Source organism: Haemaphysalis longicornis, unplaced genomic scaffold (genome assembly GCF_048455015.1).
Source record: "Haemaphysalis longicornis isolate Haplotype H1 unplaced genomic scaffold, Haemaphysalis longicornis Haplotype H1 scaffold_1, whole genome shotgun sequence".
Taxonomy (NCBI): domain Eukaryota; kingdom Metazoa; phylum Arthropoda; class Arachnida; order Ixodida; family Ixodidae; genus Haemaphysalis; species Haemaphysalis longicornis.
The window spans coordinates 407007739-407027952 of NW_027526203.1; the positions used below are offsets into that span (position 1 = coordinate 407007739).

Here is a 20214-nt window from a genome sequence, read left to right on the forward strand (position 1 = left end):
CTGCGCCACCGCACAAATCGCGTCCCTCCTCGAAATAGCCGGTGTACTAGATGGAGGCCCATCCTTTGAGTCCTCGGCGTTTACTAGCTAGTTTACAGAATTCCTGGCTGGTAAACTGAAATTTCTTAAATAGCGCTTGCGCACCAAGGTTCCGCAAAGCCCCCGCAATAGCTTGTCGCCATCAACTCTGCTCCTTCGCGAAAGCGCTCGCAAAAATAAGTTAGCCGGCTGCGACGGCGATTTTGTACTGTAGGGATAGTGCTTGCCGTACTTTGGTTTTGCATTTTACGTTAATAACCTTGGCCGATATTGGTCTCTTATTACCCAAATTACCATACGTAACTCTTCTGCACGAAATTGCCCTTATATTTTCTACAGGCGAGCCGATCGCACACGCATATGCAGTTTGCAGCTCCGGGGTAGCGGCGTCGCCGAAGAGCTCGGCCGAAGCGTCGAACGCCAAAATACGGATCGCATTAGCGTTGGTGTTTAATTTGACGGGCTTCATGGACCTTAATGAGTTTATTACACTCCAGAAACTAACCAAATAGAGCCGCATTCATTGCGGCACGAATGTTGTCGGGGCGGAGTTATCGCTTCTCGGTCGATTCCCGACGACGCGTCGGCGTCCAGTCGGGCGACCGGTTTTGTTGGCGTATTCGGTCGACGAGTCAGTCACACTACGGCGACTTTCCATCGGCCGATGTGTTTATGTCGCCGTCGCCGCAGTGTGACAACGCGGTCTGGCAATTCAGCAGTTGGCCGATGGTTTGGCATACTCGTCGGCGTCACCGTCGTGTCGGCCTAGTGTGTCTGATACGACCAAGCGACCAAACAAACTGTGGTAACTGTAGTTCACTTTGAAGTCGCTCGAGTCCCTAACGTGGTATGACCTCACAAACTTTGTTATGTTGGCAATTCACTGACGTCATGGTTAGTGGCGCTAGCGATGGGTCCCGATCGCCAGAAGAGCTTTTAGGTAATTTTTAGAAGCGAATTAAAATATATATTGAGCGCTTGCTGTACCCAGGGCCAGCACTTCGTGTCCAGGGTCCTTGCATACAGAGAACGCCTACAGCAGGCTTTTTACAGACTTAAAATTTGCTGGCACAACGCCTTTAAATTGAACTATAATTTTTATGGTTTAGGTTAGTTTGGGTGTTTTAAATGATTTCTTTGTGTCTGTTAGGTGGTGTTATGTTATGTGTAGGTTAGGTTGCCTAGCTTTACGTTATCTAGAGCGATATAGTGCCACACGCGGCAATTTTGTTACAAAACGCCGGTAGACGCCGATATAGTGGAGTGCTTATATTACCGTCGAACGGCACTCTAGGCACGGCCAAACATTTAAGTGATATACTTTGTAGTTGAAGAGCAAACTAAGTAGTTACGTCAGGGCGGAAAATTTCACCACATTAGCACACTGAAATTGGGGAGAGTGGCCGAAGAAACTGCTTGCATGCCACACTTCTCGAACCACAAAACAAACCGAATTTCTCTGCCTTTCGGCAGGAATTTCTGAGACCCCACTTTTATACGCCTTATTGCGTCGCGAGTACTGACTAGCGTCTAGAAATAACCTAACTTTATTACAAATTGCATCATAAAAAATGCCCCGCAAATAGAGCATTTTCAATACTCGTGTCTGATCCTGTCTCTATCTACCAGCGCCCTTATCATCATCGTCATGTTTTTGGCAAAGCAGCGTAGCTCAGCGACGATGATTTTAAAGAGCCGTGTTGCAAGCAGTCTGCCCCGCTCCTACAACACATTTTACGACCACCAGCGCTGCCACTTGCGATGATCTTTGTACAAAAGAAACAGTCATCCAGCAACGAAAACAGGAACGATATGCGATGGACGGTTAAAGGCAAAGACAAAAAGACGAAGTGAGTCCGTGGAGCCGGCACGCGCTGCCTGTGGCGCTTCCCTGGCAGTTGGTTCGTCCAGAGAAAGCCGAAGCAGCAGCTGCCACGCGGCACGGTCAGGTGCGCACGCTCTTGGAACGCTCCAAGCCGGCTGCCGACCTCTGGTTCCGATTGTCCGGCCTGAGAAGTACTACTCGCTGAGGTCCACTCGTCAAATACAGCCTGGGCGTCGCCGTTGCTGAATATTACAGGCTGCTTAACGCCCTCTTCCTCGCAATTCGCAGTTGCTGTGCAGCTGTTCCCGCGGAAACCGTTTCGTTGCTTCGAAGTGATCCCACCGGGCCGCGCCAGCCATGGTGCCCGCCTGCGTTCCTCAGCCAGCTCTACCAGTCGCGAGGGCCAACGGTACCGGCACTCCTCTCGAGGGCCTCAAATGGCTGGATATCGTTTGGACTGACGACAAGGCCAAACCAGGCGACGAGGGTGAGCCGCTTCATTCTTTAAATTGTAGAACGAACCAGCCAAATTGGCCGTGCGACACGGGCATTAAGTCGCCAAATGAGGTCGGTAGCGTCAAATGTAGCTTCGAATTTCCTGCGCTGCTGTCGGCGGACGTTTTACCCATCGAGTCTGTTGCCACGCCGAGAATATATACGGTGCCCTGGTCCCCTTTGTCACATAACACGTGGATGACCAATGACTGACCAATGGTGAAAATACATCGACCTAGTAGGGGTTGGATACAGTATAAAGATTTTACAACGGAAAAAGTGTTTTTGAAGTGCCGCAATGCCACTCTCGAGACAGCATTTGGCAGTCAAAGCATAGGCTTCAATTCGCAACGTTGCGTCGTTTGTACCGCCAGTGCTTTGGCGCAATATAACGGGTGTTAAACCTAAGTCGGTGTTAAACCTAAGCGCTCCTATTTTACAGTTTTTTTTTATAGCGTCGCATATAGCTGTCAATTTCTTGCGCTGCACTCAGTGGAAGTGTTACAGGTTGCTACACTGAAAATACGCTGCCCGTGACTCTACTAGAGTGGTGAGCTGGGCAAGTTGGTATGGCGTCATTCTGGACAACAGCGCGAAAAAAGACGTGGACGAAGGAAACGGTCAGCGCTCGTCCTGTGCGTTTTCTTCGTCCACGTCTTTTTTCGCGCTACAGTGGAAAATAATGTTTTTGTGCAGTGCCGCAGTGCCACTGCCGAGACAGCATTTGTGAGTCAAAGCACGAGCTTCGATTCGCAACATTGCGTAGTGGGGCCCGCCAGAGGTTTGGCTGCATATAACGTGTTTGTTATACAGCTTCCTTTTCGAGTCGGCGTTGAGCCTAACCTCCCCTATTATTTAGTTTTCTTTTCTTCTTTCCTCAGTGTAAGGAAGTCATGAGTTACTATCAGTGCCTCCTATTTACATTCTGGGATAGATATCCTTGAAGCTTGCGGTTCCTCCAAATATTTTCTGAACTGCTCCTCAGACTTCTCTTTGAGGCTAATTGCTTGCTTTCGCTGCCTTCTTACTAAACAGCATGCGGGTTCCACTTAGTACATAATCAATAGAGGCGTTGTGATGTGTTTAGACTGCGCCAATCCTTCTGCCGTTTTTGTGCGTCTGTATTAGATTTCGCTTGAAAGACCCACAGGCTGCATGACTGTATATATATGCTCTCTGCTGTGGTGTACAAGTGCTGTCCAGTATTACTTTATACTATGCTCGTGGGATCTTACGGTTTCCGCAGGGTCGGTTACATCCATACGTCAGCTGACCTTCTTTTGTTTCCGCACAGCACTGCTTGCGACATAAGGGGTCGTATCCCCCGCGCCTATTTTTTCAAGTTTCTGACTATTGTTTTGTTCGCATGTACGTGATTTCTGTTCGGTCATTACCCCCGTATTAGAACCAGTTGCTTAGGCAAGAGCTGACCTTCTTGTACTGGTATATGTGTTTATCTTATCAAAGGGGCCCGACTGACTGACTGCTGATTCATCAACGCCTAGCCGAAGCTGCTGGGCCTAGTCTTGAAATTTCGGGAGTACATTTACAGGGGCGTTGGGGCTCAGTATGTCGGGATTTTTAGAAGGAAGTGGATATATTGCCGGCAGGCGGCACTTTAATTAGCCGGTAGGGATATTTTGCCGGCACTGTTCTATTTGGCTGATGCAGGCGAAAAGCGAACACGCCCGTGTGTTGGAGATTTCGGCGCACGTTAAAGATCCCCCGGTGGTCAAAATCAATCGGGAGCCCTGCATGCACTACGGCGCGCCTCATCGCCTGTGTAGCGTCTCCACGTTAAACCCCAGAATCAATCAGAAATCTTAGATTGCCTATTCAGGCTTACCTCATTGTAACTGGTATGTGACTGCCTCCGCCAGGTGCGGAATCAACCGTGGTCAGCGTGGCGCAGTGGTTCCACCTCTCACTTCGAATCGCAATGTCTACGTTCGAACCCACGTTCTTCAATATTACGCTTTAATTTTTTAAACTTCGTTCCTTGCGCTTTTCTTTGCCTTAATCACTGTATTTATTCAGAAACTCAGCTTTTTTTGCGGCATTCTGTATTTATTCGAGACCTGCCTTTATGTCTTGGGTTATGTTAGATTATGTTGGGGAAGGACCTGCCTTTACAGGTTGGGTTGGGTTAGGTTAGGTAGGATTGGTTGGGTGAGATGTTTGCTTAGAATACATATATACATAAAGCATGCATGGAAAAAAAGGAACTGCGCGGGAGATAGCAAAATGCCGACTGCCGGCAAAAAAAAAAAAATGCCCGCAGGATAGTCGCATAGTCTCAACCAGCCAGTGGTGACTCCAGTTGTTGTGTTTGTTGTTTTTTGAACACATTAATCGCTTACTGCAATGTAGCCGGCACAACATCTGGGACAGATAAATTGCCGGCGGCCGCCGCAATATCAGGGAAAGGTAAAATTCCGGCTGCCGGTACACCAGCGACCGATAAAATGCCAGCTGAAGCCACAATATCCATACTTTTTTTGTTCAAATTCTACCCCAAGAGTAGGAAAAGAGGAAAATTGTATTTTCACATTTTTTATCTCGCTCACCCGTTGAGATATATTGAACTGGTTTTTGCACCTATGAGGGGAGAACAGATTTGTGAGTAAGTCAGGTATTTTTACGGATTCTTCAAGATGTGTTCGGACCATTCGATATCTCAATTTTTTTTTTCATTACAAATGTTACCCGTACAAATTCGGAAAAATTACGTCTTTTGCCCTAAAATTGCGGCAAAAGCGAGAGCGATTTTATTTAAAGTACAGCTCTATCAGAGTGAAAAGGCATAAAATGTGATATCAGCGCCACGCAAGAAACCTGGTCCTACATGGGCGAAATTTCGGTAGTACATTTTTGTAGTTCTGTAGGAGGTCAATATGGCTCTATTTTCTTGAAACTGTATCCCTAAAGCTTGAAAATCAGTAAAATACTTTTTTTTCAGATATTCTTCGATATATCGCAGCCCTGCTCAGATATCAAATTGGTTTTCAAATGACTAAAAGCTATTTTACAGGGTTTTACAGGGTTTTCCCCTGTATGGGGTGAATCAGGTTTCGGGGTAAATGACCTGTTATTACAAATTCATCAATATATGCTCAGCCCTTGGATATATACAATTGGTTTTAACTTACAAAAGTTCCCATTATACAAATCCGCAACAACGCATTACAGAATTTTGTCCTAACGGAGTTACTGATGGGCGAGCTGATTTTTTTTTTAAATTGCTGCCGCAAGGAAGTGAACAATGATAATGTTGCGCACGCCCAGCTCTATTTGCGGTAACTAGAGTATCCAAATTTCTGGGGTACCGAGGTTAAAACTCTTCGCAAGCAGGAGGACGCGAGTTCGAATTCCTGCGTGGCGGCCGCTTTTCTGATGGAGGCGAAAAGCAAAAAAGCCCGTGTATTCGAGATTTCGGCGCACATTAAAGATCCGCAGGTGGTCAAAATTAATCCGGAGCCCTCTACTACGCCGCACCTCATCGCCTGCGTTGCGTCGGCGCGTTAAACCCTAAAATCAATCAATCAAAACTGTTTTCAACAACGCACGAGCGGGTGGCCATCGATACATGCATCGCAGCCTGCTCATAGCTACTGGCATAACCAGCGAGATATGTGGACGGCGCTGAATGCAGCTAGGCACATGAAAGATATTACGTATGATTCCGTATTTCGGGGGCAAGGTTTGACATAAACGGTCCCTCACCGCGACAGCGGTCAACGTTCATTTTTGATATTATCTTCGGCAGACAGAGTGAGGTTTTGATCTCGCCGTTGGCACGGTTCTTTGGCACAAGCGTTCATTATCAGCCCTGCAGAATGAACGCACGTATGCTCAAGCATGCGTTGTGGCGAGGACTCCCGTGTGACTTGATACCTAGTGCGTTATTGGAAGATAGTAATCTTCCGCAATATATTTCACGCGTTAGCGAATTCCCGAATTTTCCCACGCAGAAGCACGACCAAGACGCACTCTGCCTGCCACGAAGTAAAGTAAAAGAAGCAATAGCTTTCAAATGCCTGGCGGCCGTATCGCCGTCCGCTAATCTCGCCGGTAAAGCTGCTGGCTATAAGTAGACAGCGCTGGGGTTATCAGCGGCCACGCGTTCGCGCGCTGTTAAGTTTTGACCTCTGTAAATTAGTTATGACCTAGGATCCTAATAAAGGTCTATTTTTAAATTAAATTCTTAAACTACCGATTTGATCGAGAGCTGCAGAATTCACGACATATAGTTGGTTTGCCGCAAAGCGTATTCTGTTTACTCGTTTTCTCTCGTCTCTGGGCCAATGCGGACCCGATTGAGCCATTGGGGAGGTGTCGGAATACCGCTTCCTGCAAAAGGCTTAAATGTTTTTTTGTTTTTTTTTCTGAAATTTTCATGTCACATGGCTGTTCATATTTAAAACCTGTTATTGCCCATATTACACAACCGCCACTGCGCATATGTATATATACGTTGAGCGTTACGGATGTGATTTCAGTATATTTACGTGTGTACACGGTATCATAATTAGCATATTTATTGTGGGCACCCTGGTATTCGCTTCCCGATAACTTAAAACCGGCCGCTCATTGGCGTTACCATCTATATATTCACCATCATCGTGCGGTCTGACTTCTCCGAAGATTCGGAAAGAGCGGCATAATAAGCACGGTCTCCTGCAATTTCAGGGAACTTAATTGTGCATGTTTTCTTAGGAATGGCAAAAGACATCGTGCATCTGAAAGGTTACGTACTTTTACCCTGGGGCGCATATACGACTATTTTTCCGCACTATTACACCAAAACATGTGACTCCTCTAGAAACCAACCACCAACCAACTATGGGCTAGAGACCGAGCGTGGTAAAACACTTGAAAAATTTTACATTTAGCTTTCGAGTTGCGTTTGGAATGGAGCGTTTCCTTGCACATGAATTTTTGCTTTCCCAAGCAAGGAAGTAGAAAATTGCTAACCGTTTCCTTCGGTCGTAAGCAAAATCAAGTGCTTTCGCTGCCCGAGAGGTCATCAGAATGCGATAAAAGAAGTATCTGTCATCTCTAAAAAAAAGAAAAAAAAAAACCTTAGGTATTTTTTTTGCGTCTGGTTATTACTCGACGGTATCATCATAATTGTTATATGTGCGGCTAACATAATTGTACTGTACAGCGTCATTGTTAAGACTGTCTCAAGGAATAGTGGAATGTTTAAAAATAGGGTGAAATAAGGTGGAATAACAGAAATAGGATAGGTACGGATAGGATAAATCACGTTAAAAATAGGGTGGGATGGAATACAATAACGAAGGATAAGATAAAGTGTGATAAAAAATTGCCTCCATCTCCCCGCGAGGGAACCCTGGTGTGATGCGGCGCATCTGGGGGTTCAGTTGGCGTTTCCATTGGGTTGAAGGAGAGGAGACCTCGGAGGACAGTCGCGCATGCGCGCACATGCGCACCGGAGCAGCTGTTAACGCAGCGTTAACGCAGCGAAGCGCGCGCCAACCAAGCGCGCCAGCTGTCGTTATGCTAATGCGCCGGAGTGAGAGTGTTGCACACAGCTGTGGGAGAGGCGAAAGGAGGAGGGCTGCGGACGGACGCCGCCGCCGACGACGCAGGAGGGACATGCCTCACAGCAAGAGATGTGGCGCATCTAATAAATAAGAAGATACAAAGCCGGCCCATTATTTGCCTCTCTGCAGGGTGTCGGACAACAGGACTACCATACTCTGCAGCCGTAGCATCGAGAATAAGAGAGAGGCGCAACGGCTTCTCCCTGGATCCAGGCCAGGGATTAAGGCTTGCTTACAGGCGAGTGCTCTTGTACGACTGTATTATAATTCACGCTCCGTGATATCTTCCGGCACTTGCCACTCCTCAAGGAAAGGGCTTAGAAGAATGAGAGCATTAACAATTACTTCACACCGTTTTTCAACTCCGGGATTTCCGCGCATTAACATTTTGTACCCGCTAAGACAACACTGAAAATTGCCACCAGGAAGCGAAAATTCTCATCTCTTTGCCTATTCCCACCAAGCACAATTGGCAATCAGTGGTCGTGGTCACCGCAGTCCAGCCCGGACCCATGAGTATGGACTGATGAGGCAGTTCAATTTCAAATACAAATCTTGGCACCATCATATTTCTACGTTTAGCAAAAGCTTCTTCTTTTGCTGAGATACTTTACCGACTACTAAGATATTTACTTCAACGACATGTGTCTCGTTATGTGATACTAAGAATCTAAACACACTAAGGAAGAGCTATACGATCATGGTATGTCCCGTCATATTTTAATCAGCTTCCAGATGACCTGTTTTTAATAACTTCGCGAAGTGAGTTGAGAGCTGCCACACTTTCCTTTGAGCACGGCTGAGCTCAAGTGCTCTGAAATGTTTAATTTTATTGCAACTTTGTTTCTTGTTTCTTATTTCTCTTGTTTTATATTTGTAATTCCTCTAAACCGTCTAAACGAGATATAACTGCACGTTGTACGCAGTCAGTCTGGAAAACTTTCAGTGCTGCAGGGAATCGCCACACAAACCTATAGAGTGCTTAGGCTTGCTCACTACTATATTGCTGTACATTGATGAGTTAAATAAATCTTAGTTATTGTAATCTACCTACTGCAACATCTGCTCACGAGATGACTGTCGTTGATGAGTTTTTAGACAGAATGTCCGTGCTATTTGCGTTATCTCAGGTTGAAACAGCGAATTTGCTCTGAAGGGTTATTTTACACTCCCGCTGTATGGTTTTCTAACCGCAAGTTCGGTCTGCTACTTTTTGCTTGTGTTATCCTTTTTTTTTCTATTGAGATCCAGCCTTAACCCGCTCCTCGCCAACTTGTGATCGCTGCTCTTGAATTTTCCTATAGCTGCTCTACGTCCTTGGACAGTGAGTTAGAATGAAGTGGATTTTACTTTTAGAAGTACCGCTAGAGCCCTTCCATGCGCACATCCTATTCCTTCATTTGCGGAAGTATGTGTTCATGATCCATAGTGGTGGCCCCTCCGTAAATCCAACCAGCGTATCATCTTGGTTGTTGGGACGGCCAAATTACAGAGTTCCGCACCGGCCTGTCGCCTACTTTCTTCCACCATACTATCGCGCTAAAACTTCCCTACAGTGTCATGAACTGCGTAGTTCTCTAGTCATCGCCGATTTGACTGTTCATGGAAGCTGTACACCCCGTCATTGTCGTATCTAGATTTCGGTGCGTCAGCCTCTGTTATCTCCAATTTGTATCAGTTTTTTAGCTTGATCACAGCGAGTGTCTCTGTCGCTAATGCTGGCCTTTCCCTCCTGATTCCGTGAATCCTTATGGGGATCAAGAATACTTCCTCGTGCTACCTTTTCCTTGGCGTCCTCGATAGCAATGAACGTGCATCAAAATTCGTTATCCATAAAGTCTTCTTCTGCTCGTCTAATCACGCTTAACCCCATGGTATAATGCCCCCAAATTCAAGTTCTTAAGGTGGCTTGTCCAGACCCAGATATTCTTAACTTCCTCTGCTCCATCACTGGCCTTACTGACACAGTGGCCAGGTTCATTTCAGTTGCTTGAGACTGCGGGCAAACGTTTTGGTTTCAGGTTCAAGGTTGGGGCCAGGGTAGCCCGATCGTATTCTGGGGAAACAGGGCTGTTGTGTGCTTAGTATGGTTCAACCTATCTAGTGTATAGTCATAGACATCCGAAATGCTCTTGTTTTCGCAACAGATTCGGCGAGGGGCAGTTCTACCACCGAGAGGCGTTGGATGGAGACCCGCTGAACCGGTTCCGTGAACTCCAACCACGGAACTCCTTGGTGCCGCTACACCTCAAGTCCTGCTACGCCGTTGAGACGCAAGAGGGGCGGCTTCCGCCAAACGTGGTCACCGCCGAGGCCAGCTGCGCCTACCCGTGTGTCTCCGGCGCTGCGGACGAGCTGAACCGGAGCAGCACGACGGCCACGGGCTCCAGCGCCGGTGGAGAGAACAACGCCAAGCGCTGGGTAGGGGTTGTGCTGGCGCGAGTAAACGCTTTCCAGTTAGCGTGTGTTCCCCCATAATAGTCCCGCTTGGGAGCAGTCACGACGGAGGAAATTCGGGCCAATTCTTTCTCCGCGGGAATTCACTAGAGAGTAGGTTATTAAAACCGCGACCCGCAAGCATACTTCTGAGAATATGGCATGCCCTTGTACTCTAATCCCCTTTCATAGCCTAGAACGAAGAGGAAGATTCGCCCCTTGTTTATTCCCCTCGTTGGGGAGGAGCGGGGTGACCGCATGTCATGAGCGTCATCTTGGGCGCACTTATTTTCTGGGCATCGACATTAGTGGGAAGCTGGTTATCACCCGTTTATGGAGGCGCAGGTCATGGTAATGGCTGTGGTGATGTCTCGCGACTAAAGTTCGCATGAACGGATATTTTTTCTTTGAAGCCAGGCATGCGTCATATACATTCCTCGTCCCTAGTCGAAAAAGGCAGTTGGCATAAGTGGATTCACAAGAAGCGTGTGCAGCAGTAAAAAAAAACTACTCAACAATGTTTCGAACCGTGACCGTTTCGACCTGGAGATTCATCAAGTGGGATAAATGTTTTATGGAGGGAGTTTGTGACATACGTAAGGGGGATATTTTCACGGTATTCAGGCATGCATCCCGCACGGTGGTAAAACAAGGCGAGCGGCAGCCAACCACCGCTAGTCCTGTCTGCTCTCAGTTGTCACGTTTTCCCCGCAGGTTTCACTCTCGCAAAACTGTAAGCCGCTGGCTCAAAGTGGTCCCATCTTTGAGGGCTGTGATATGCTAGCTTGCTTTCTAGCACTGTTACGATAGCACTTGAGACCAAACAGTAAAATTTTAAGAAAGAAGAAAACGTGGCGCCAACTAGACGTGGACGAAGGAAAGAAGATAGGACAGATTTTTGCGCCTGTATCTGTCGTATCTTCTCTCATTCGTCTAAGTCTAGTTTGCGCCACTTTTGCTTCTTTCTTTAAGTGTGTACGAACTAGCTAAGCAACAAGTTTTAGTAAAACTTCCCTCATTGTAGTCAGAACACCCCACTTCTTTGAGGGTAATTTCCGTCTACTGGGAAACTGACTTCTGAGGTTGTCCTTGGTACTTCCTTTGATTAAAAAGGAGCGTGACTTTGCTGCATCCAAGTGTTGCTTCCCTTAGCTGCAACGAGGCTGGTTTGCATCTCCTCAAAGTTTCCCTTGTCTGCAGGGACGCACCACCTCGGCCATCGTTCCTCGCCAGGGCATCGGTCGGCGCAATTTCTCGCGCGCCATTATGTCTCCGTCTGGAACAACACCATGCAGCTTCCAGTGGCCGGAGACATTTACCCCTGCAGCGTGGCGCCCGTAAACGCTAGCACGGTACGTTCTTCGGCAGCCCCTGGAAACTGTGCGCTAGCTGTGCCCGAAAATAGCCTAGTTACTAGGATTTCATTGAAGACCTTGTAAATATATGCCATCTATTGGATGCCCAAGAACCATGCAACTATTATCCTCCTCCTCAGATAAGTATTTGATAGATTTAATTGATTGTAGGGTTTAACGCGCCGAAGAAACGACTCGATGAAGCGCGCAGTAGTGGATGGCGCCGGGTTAATTTTGGTGCACGTTAAAGTCCTCAAATTTTGACCACTTGGGGATCTTTAACGCACGCCGATATCTCGTACACACCGGCGTTTTTGTTTTTCGCCTCCATTCGAAAAGCAGCTGCCGCAGCCTGGAATCGAACCCGCCTCTTCGTACTCAGCAGCACAATGCCTTAGCTACTGAGCCATCGCGGAGGGTCCCTTATGAGTATTTGAAACTTTTTTTCGAAAAAAAAAATGCTATGCGCAAGAAACAAATAGGTAGTCGGTCGTGGAGCACTGCACGGGCCCGGGCTGGCCCGAAAGCCCGTGCCCGGCGCTGCCCGCGGGCAGGGGTAAGCCATCCGAAGCGTTTATCGGCGGGCCCGGGTCGGGCCTGAGCTCAGGCCTAAATGCATGGTCACGGCCGTTATTAGTTCCGACGTGAAGTGTACCAAAGAGCATAAAAGGAATGTTCTGAGTTTATTTCCACGCTCCTCTTGATGTTAGTTCTTAGCATTGTTAAAAAAAAAAACTTGTTTTGATAGGCCTGATAGTCACTGTCGTCCACCATATTAGCTGGCACAACGCTTTACCCACGTATCGTCTCCTGCCTTCTCGTAAGGTAATCTGGGCACAACTGCTGTGTTTCTGTGAAGTTAAGGTGGCACTTCAGTCCTCCACATTTGTTTCAGCCGTGTTTCAGCAAATTTCAGAGCCAAAGTCGAATCTGATGCTTCAGCTTAGCGTGTGGACGAACGTAGTCTTTTCATGCATACTCCACCAACATTTTATATTTTGGGGGTCTAACATACGTAAGATACGACAACAAGGAACGCCGCTGCGGGGAGGGGGTTAATTCGGACAGTCTGGAGCTCTGCACCTATGTTTATGTACACGTGTGTTTTCCATGTGGCGCCCATCGAAATGCGGCTGCCGTGGCCAGCAGGCGGTATAGTACAAGCCTACGCACCAGCATGCATGGGGAAGAAACTGATTATTGGTCACAGGTGGATGGCAAAGCCACAATGAATAACTCGCAGTACTCGATCGCGAGGACCCAAAATTGGTGGGGTATCTGATCTGCTTGCTTCACTAAAAAAGTCGGAGAGATGATATACCTTTGTCACTTCATCCACATAATTTCATCGCTCTCCCTTTAACGCCATTCTCCTCTCCCTAATCTCATGACATGCCATGGAGGCACTCAATTCAATTTGTCTTCATCGGCACTGCTAGCGTACCAAATATTGTACCTGTTAATTTTGTCCCTGAAGCAGCTCCAGCCGACATCCTTTGATTTAGTATACCTTATCTCATCTATTTTCGACAGTGTTTTATATACTGATATTTTGCCTCAAATGTCCCCGTGGTCTCCTGCACGTTGAAAAATGCGGATATGCATAAGCCACGACAATATTTTTCGTAGTTTGGATCGGTTTTTTGCCACGTGTTCACTTATTGTTTCGCCCGGTTTTTTTACCGGGCAGTTCATTCGAGTGACGGATGGACGGACAGTTGTCGGGCTTTTTGTCGCGGTAAAAGCCACACCTTTAGGCAAATAGCATTGAGTATAAGAGGTATAAAAAGTGCATGGAAATTTATTACTACTGTATCTTTGAATGAGGCGAACAAAATTATGAAACATTCTTTAGGAAATGCAGCGTCTGATTTGCATATTGTGTTTGCTAATACTGCACAGGCACTCTTGTAAAGACGTACCGATAAGCCGCGAACGTCCTTGTGCAGGGACTTCTGCGGTGTGCCAAGGCTGTTTTCCTGATGTTGCAACACGAGAAATCCAAATGTAAAGATTCCTGCACGAATTTTTGCACACGCACGATAAATATAGATAAGCACGCATTGAAGAAGTATGGATGTTTCTCTATGGAGTGTTGCAAAGGGATATTAAGCGCATTAAATTTGTCTCGCAGGCTTCAAGGTGCCCGATGTTTCGGGTCTCTGTCAAGATCGCCTCCGAGTGCCGGGGCTTCAATAGGAAGTTTATGGACAGTCTCGGCAGCATCGTCCGCGCGGAGGGATCTTGTCATTCCCTCGGCGCCTGAGCGAGCCCCGCTCTCGAAGGCACCGCTTCTATTTGCTATAGTCAAATAATTTTGTTGCAGCAAATAGTAATTTTCTTTACTGAGGACTTAAGGCATCATGCCGACGTATATTGCAAAAATGTAAATAACACCTGTGACGTTCTCGGGTGAATAAAAATGACATATATGTCGAACAACGTCTCCCACGATTCTATAGCGCGAGAAAGCGTTTCATGTGTGGATGAGTGTTGCTGCTAGTTTCGTAGGAGAGGCGGGTGATGTTTCGAATTTGTACCCGCTGCAAGACAGTAGGGTAAGCACCATTGTGGGCTGTCAAATATGTCGTGCATATTTATTGCCGATCATTACCGTAGCAGTGTCGTGTCGTTTAAATATAGCGCACACAAAATGATTACTCCTGCCTATGAGGAGGACTCGATACGCATTACACTGCAGATATTAGTTCGTTGTTTCAATTTGCTGAAAACGGCGCAAGGGCTTGTGATTAGATAAAACAAAGCACTCTTTTTTTTTTTTTGTTTTTTTTTTACCCTAATCCATGTTTCTTGTGTGCAGAGTCAATATTGAGAGAAGCGCATGGCCAGATAATGAGCACATTTTTGTGTGCAATGGAAGGTTGCTGTCAAGCAGTCGTGTACATAATTAGGAAGTCGAGCATTTTATTTTGGGGTGGTCATACAAGACAAGGTCCGGCTATACAAGCGGAATAGAAGAAACTTGAACTCACCAGCCCTTTTCTGGTGCCTAGCTGGAGACGGCAATATATGCATGCGGTATAGTTATTGCAGCATTAAGCAAAATAGTTAACGTTTGTTAACTGCAGGTATCCCATCACAGCAACAAATATTCTGAAGAGAAGAAAAATATACGCGCTGACGGGCTAGGGGAACCAAGCGTTATAAATATGCGCAGAACAGGTAATATCTTATTTATTGTTTGGTCATTCAATGTACCAAGATTACCAGTGTACGTAAATGCAACGTTGCAGGGGTCCTGAAAGGCGTTTTGAGCACACTAGTAAATGAACTAGCGCAATCATTGGGGTAGGGTGGTCAACGTAATCTGTGCCAAGTATTATATTTTTTTGTGCAGCCGAAAGCTTTCACTTTCGTTGCAAATTTGTTGCCGCGTTCCCTCTCTTTTTTTGCGTATTTTGGGCTCCTCTATCCTCCCGCATGTGCATAATCGATTCTCCCATCTGCGTCACGAGCAGAAACCGTTCAATTGGTCGGCTTTTAAAGACGATAGTCTTTCTTGGGCTACTTAAACCCAGAAATTTTGGTCTGTCTCTATGTTTGTCTGTCTGCCTGTCCGTCTGTCTGTCTGTGACTCGATTCAGCCACCCGGCCAACGCAAAATGTGCATTGCGCAATAGTCTTATATACCCACAGCCAAATGTGAGCGTCTAAGCCCGGTTTATATGTTCATACTTGTCAACTTTGTTGAACATGAACAAGACATTACGCAAATATAAGACCGAAAATTGATACACAAGGGATATTTACAGTGTTCCTTTATTAAAAGATTCATGGATGCTTGGTTTTTCGATAGCAAATGATATTCTACATCTACTGCAGAAAACCAACCGCCGCCTGCTGTTGCCCGCGTCACCTACTGGCGCCATATGAAAAATCACGCGGCAACAGCAATGAAAGGTTCCACTAGCTAGGTTTCACGTTCTGCTTGAAACGCACGTGAAGCACGGCCACGTGGTTCTATAAACCTTCTAGTCGGGCGCCTCCATTCACGCGCGTCTCCGACGTACTGCAGCGCTGGCATCGAGGAACCAGGCCTGTAGCAGTGGAACGCGGTAAATTCCAATCGCCTTCAGCAAACCTTTAGAGTGTTTACCTTGGGATGAGCGCGACGGAACAGGAACATCATGAGAGGTGAGCGGGAAAGCAGAGGGGGGCATTTCTTTGGCAAATGTCTACAAAGACTATCGTCTTTTGACGACATTTGCAACGACAGGAGCAGATACGCGGCCAATTTTTTTTTTTTTTTTTCACCGTCCCGGCTAAGAGAAGCATCGTCTTCTCAGCGTCGACGGGTCGTGGCGGCGCCTTTGGTTAATTAGCGCTTCCTGCAGCACACTTACCGCTATCATGTTCGTTCATATTTATCTTCTTTACTTTATTAACCCGCTTCTTCTTAAGGCGTGTTGGCTAGGCCGGCACGACGATGACACAACGGCGACGCCAACTTCCGAGTTGGCAGACCGCCTTGTCACAGGACGCCTATGGCGACACGAACACGTGGGCCGACCGAAAGCCCGCTGACCGAAGACGCCGAGAATGCCGATATGGCGAACGGTCGTTAGGAATAGATAGGGAAGCGAAAGTTGCGACTGACAACATTCATGCCGTAATGAATGCGGCTCTGTTCTGTTCCTGGAGCGTAATAAACATAGCAAGGTCTATGTAGTTCATACGGCTCAACACATGCGATCCGTATCTCGGCTTACGACGCTTCACCTCTTTCTATACAGCTTTGGATAAATAAAGTTTTTACCACCACCACCGCCACCACGACGCTTCGGCCGTTCGCTTTGGCGACAATTCATTTCCCGTAGTTGCAAACTCCCTTTTAGTGTGCGACAAGTTCGCGTGTGGAAAATATCAGCTCAGTTAAGAGCACGAGAGGAGTTACGGAATATTTAAAAAAGCGTAAAACAAAAGTAAGGCGAGCACTTCTCTGGCAGGGTGAAATCACAGTCGCAGCCAGCCGCACATTTGCGATCTCTTTTCTGCCCGAAACAGTGCTGTTGCTCGAGGTCAGCTATGGTGGGAGCTTTGTTGAACTTTACTACGGAACTGTTATTCAATAAATGCTCAGTTAACCAGCCAGGAATCCTTGAAATCAGGTAGAAAACACTGACATGACACAGAGGGATGATCTCAATGTATTAAACAGGTTATTTCCGCGCAATCCCCAGTCTTTTCGTATCGCAGTGGACTAAAGCCTCGCGCCCACGCAAAAAAAGTCCAGGGTTAAAATCCCAGCTTGGGACTGCTGTTTTCTGCCTTCCACACGTATGGTCTGCGAATCGCATTCGCGAATCCGCAATAAAGCTTTTAAGTTGAACTGGGGAACTACCATAGCAAACGTCAATGCATCGTTTGGGTCACAGACACGATTTGTTCAGTTTTAAACTGGTGCTTTGTTTATTTGTGTCTTTATATAGAGCAAGCCTCCCAACCACCTAAAAACAAGACAAGGTAGGCTTGGGGAGGGGGAGGAGTAGAAAGGGAATATAGGGCCATGGCCGGCAACCATACCCTTCACATATCGCAACTGGCAGCACTGAGCACGTAGAAAAATGAACAGTCTTTATAATGAGAAAAAGGGGCTCTACGCTATCGGGGGAAAAAGCGAGGGTGCAATAAATGTTCTGTGCAGTCTTAAGAAAAGCCAAATACACGGGCGGGCTCGCATGGCCCCCAATCTCGCACTACTCTTCCGATACTGCTTTTAATATCTGTTACGGTGTAATTGTCTAGTTGTTGATAAACACATGGCTGCATAGAAGCTTCCCGGAAAGTAAGGGGGAGAGGGAAATGGAATACACGATGCACTAAAAAAATGTCCCTGTGCCGTATACGTGCAACCCTACGGTTGCTGTTTTTGTTGCGATTATAAATGTTTAGAACCGATCGGAATAACGAAATGGAATGCTACAACTGCCTGCATACGCGCTTGCATGGCGTCACCATAACACGACCGAGCTCGACATTGGTGCGAGCGAGCGGCCAATTAATATATAAACCAACGTCGGTTGGGAACACATGTAGTACATAATCGCTCTAACAAATTTTGAGGCTATTCTTTCATCTACTCACCTATTTTAGACTCCCATTTAAGCGAAGACAAGACGTCGCCGCGAACGTTGCGGCGACAGGGTCGTTCACTTTTGCGGGATTTTTCGGAGTGGTGAGGAAGCGTAAAAATGCCGCCCCATTCCTTCCATCACCTTTTCCAGATGTGAGTGGAGTGCGGGATTCATAAGCAAAATGTTAAAAAAAAAGGCTCTGACAGGACAAGACAAAAGAAACGCGTGGAGCTTCCAATGAAACTTAGGCGTCAAAACAGCGTTCTTTTGTTAAATCCCAGTTTGTATTTCGCGCGTTCGGTTTTCGGACTGCCTTGATGGTAGTTCGCGTCGCAGCTGACAGATGGCGCCACCAGTCCACGGCGCGCGCGCCGCTCGTGGGACCTTGTTCTCGGCGGTTGCACTCGGTCTTGCAAGAGGTAGCGTCAAACATCCCCCTCGCGAGGGGTACGATCAAATGCAGAGCATTTCCGGGGGCGCACGACGTTAAGTAGATTGTGTTACGTTAATGTTGTTGCACTTGTGGCAACTGCTGACGAGAGAGCGCTCGTCAGCAGTAATTTGAATGAGTCAACGATATAAGGCGCGTTCATAGCGTCCCGTTCTGTGCCGGCTCTGTGGCGCAGTGGGTAGAGCACCATGTACATTGCGTTCCGCCCGAAGGGTCGGGGGATCGAAACCTGGCGCCGGATGGTATTTTCTTTTATATAGTGTAGGGGGAGGGGTGCGGACAACGACGGTGCGGACTACGACGGGACAATGCGGGTGACATCGTGAGTTACTGAAATGCTCTGCATTTAAAATGGCCCAAACGGAGTGCAGAAGGTCAGATGACCCGTCCTAGAGCCACTGACGACGTCCGCAACCGGATGTTATTGCAGACGTCACCGAGAAGCGAGGCATCATGAGCAGTCACGCTCGCGCGGTGCGAGGAGGTGAACGAAACGAGCGAGTATCGCCGCGCGGGCGGAAATGCGATGTTTTGATTTTAACTCCACTAATCCTCATCGCTTTAACAAAATTCTTGAAGAAGATGAATTACTAGGCCAGTTATTTACCTGAAAAATCTGAACACCCATGTATCGGCAAAACCTCTTTCGGGGCCCCTTTATTATAGCGATAAAAACACACGTGTGAACGTGATAGCCACGCAAACATACCTCTCAATAAAAAAATATACACAAATTCAGATGCCACCTATGACCCCATACGTAATCCGTTCCAAGTCACACGAAGCAGCAGTAGTAGTAGTAATATTATCTTAGAGAGCAGATGATATGCTCGGCAGTCTTGGCCAGTCCGGGATGCCGTGGGCCCTGGCCGTCCGCCTCGCCCTGTCCCCCAGCCGAAGCCGTCCTCAGGGTAGCGGCAGGACTATTGGGCCTCCTCCTGCTCCTTAATTGGTTGAATAATTGGTAACACAGAAATGGGTAACAAGGGTCATACCACTGTGAATGTGGATGACCAGTGAAGCCGGGGTAACAAAATCATAATACACCAAGGCGCAAACTCTTGACGGAAGTCGTGCTCAGACTAGCTGTTCTTCGACGTCATTAAATCTCGGTGGACTGTTTGGAATGCGAGGGGAGTGGGAGAGTGTTGCGCATCTTTTCATGGTGGGGAATCATGGCACGGCGCCTTTAAGCAGAGGGTCTTAATATGTCCCGCACACGTGAAACTTTTCCGCGACCCCGACGTGCGGGAAGGAAAGCGACATCACCTGCAGTGCACTAGTCGTCATTACAGGATTTCGAGCATGTTGGTGGACCGGCTGCGACCAGTGGCGTAGCCAAAAATATTTTTCGGGGGGGGGGGGGGGGGGGATATACGCCACCCGTAAAAAAAAAAATAAATATGTCCATATTTCCAACATTTTATTCATCTTTGGCTTAATAAATACACTCTCTCGTTATTTTTGTCCCTATATTTGATGTAAAGTCGTGAGCTGAAGTAAACGGACCACGGGAGCGGTGGCCAAAACTCATCATTGCACCCACCGTCTGGTGGCGCGGCGCCTGCTGTCGAGACCGTGCACAGCGCAGGCGCGGCCTAGCAGCACAGCACACATGCCGCTATTGCTCGCTTCTTCGCGAGTGCCTCGCGCTCCGATAAATTGACGCCAGGGGAACCGCGCGACCCTTTTTGTGTCTGCTGTGGAAACGGTGCGCGGGTGCAATCGGCGGCAACGCGGCCCGCTGGCAGAGTTGGCGCGTTGGTGATTATCTCGTGCTTGTAGCTTTTTTTTGCCCCCCCCCCCCCCCCCCACGCGTGATATATTGAAGCCGATAATAAAGCAGAAAAAAATCACTGTGCAGTCGAAAAAAAATGACAAAACAACATCTTTGTCGGTTTTTAGGATATTTGCGACATTATAGGCATCCTGGGAATGTCAGCGAAGT

General features: G+C 47.3%; 1 protein-coding gene and 1 long non-coding RNA gene across 2 annotated transcripts in view; one reads left to right on the plus strand and one right to left on the minus strand.

Annotated features, from left to right (window-relative positions):
* Positions 1 to 20214, minus strand: part of LOC144172460 (uncharacterized) — a 91682-nt gene that overhangs the window by 16309 nt on the left and 55159 nt on the right. The gene's annotated exons all lie outside the window — the stretch shown is intronic.
* Positions 9003 to 11712, plus strand: LOC144137865 (uncharacterized). Its single transcript, XM_077669880.1, has 3 exons — positions 9003 to 9034; positions 10077 to 10350; positions 11566 to 11712. Exons 1-3 carry the CDS (start codon positions 9003 to 9005, stop codon positions 11704 to 11706), a joined length of 447 nt encoding a protein of 148 aa, XP_077526006.1. The 3' UTR covers positions 11707 to 11712.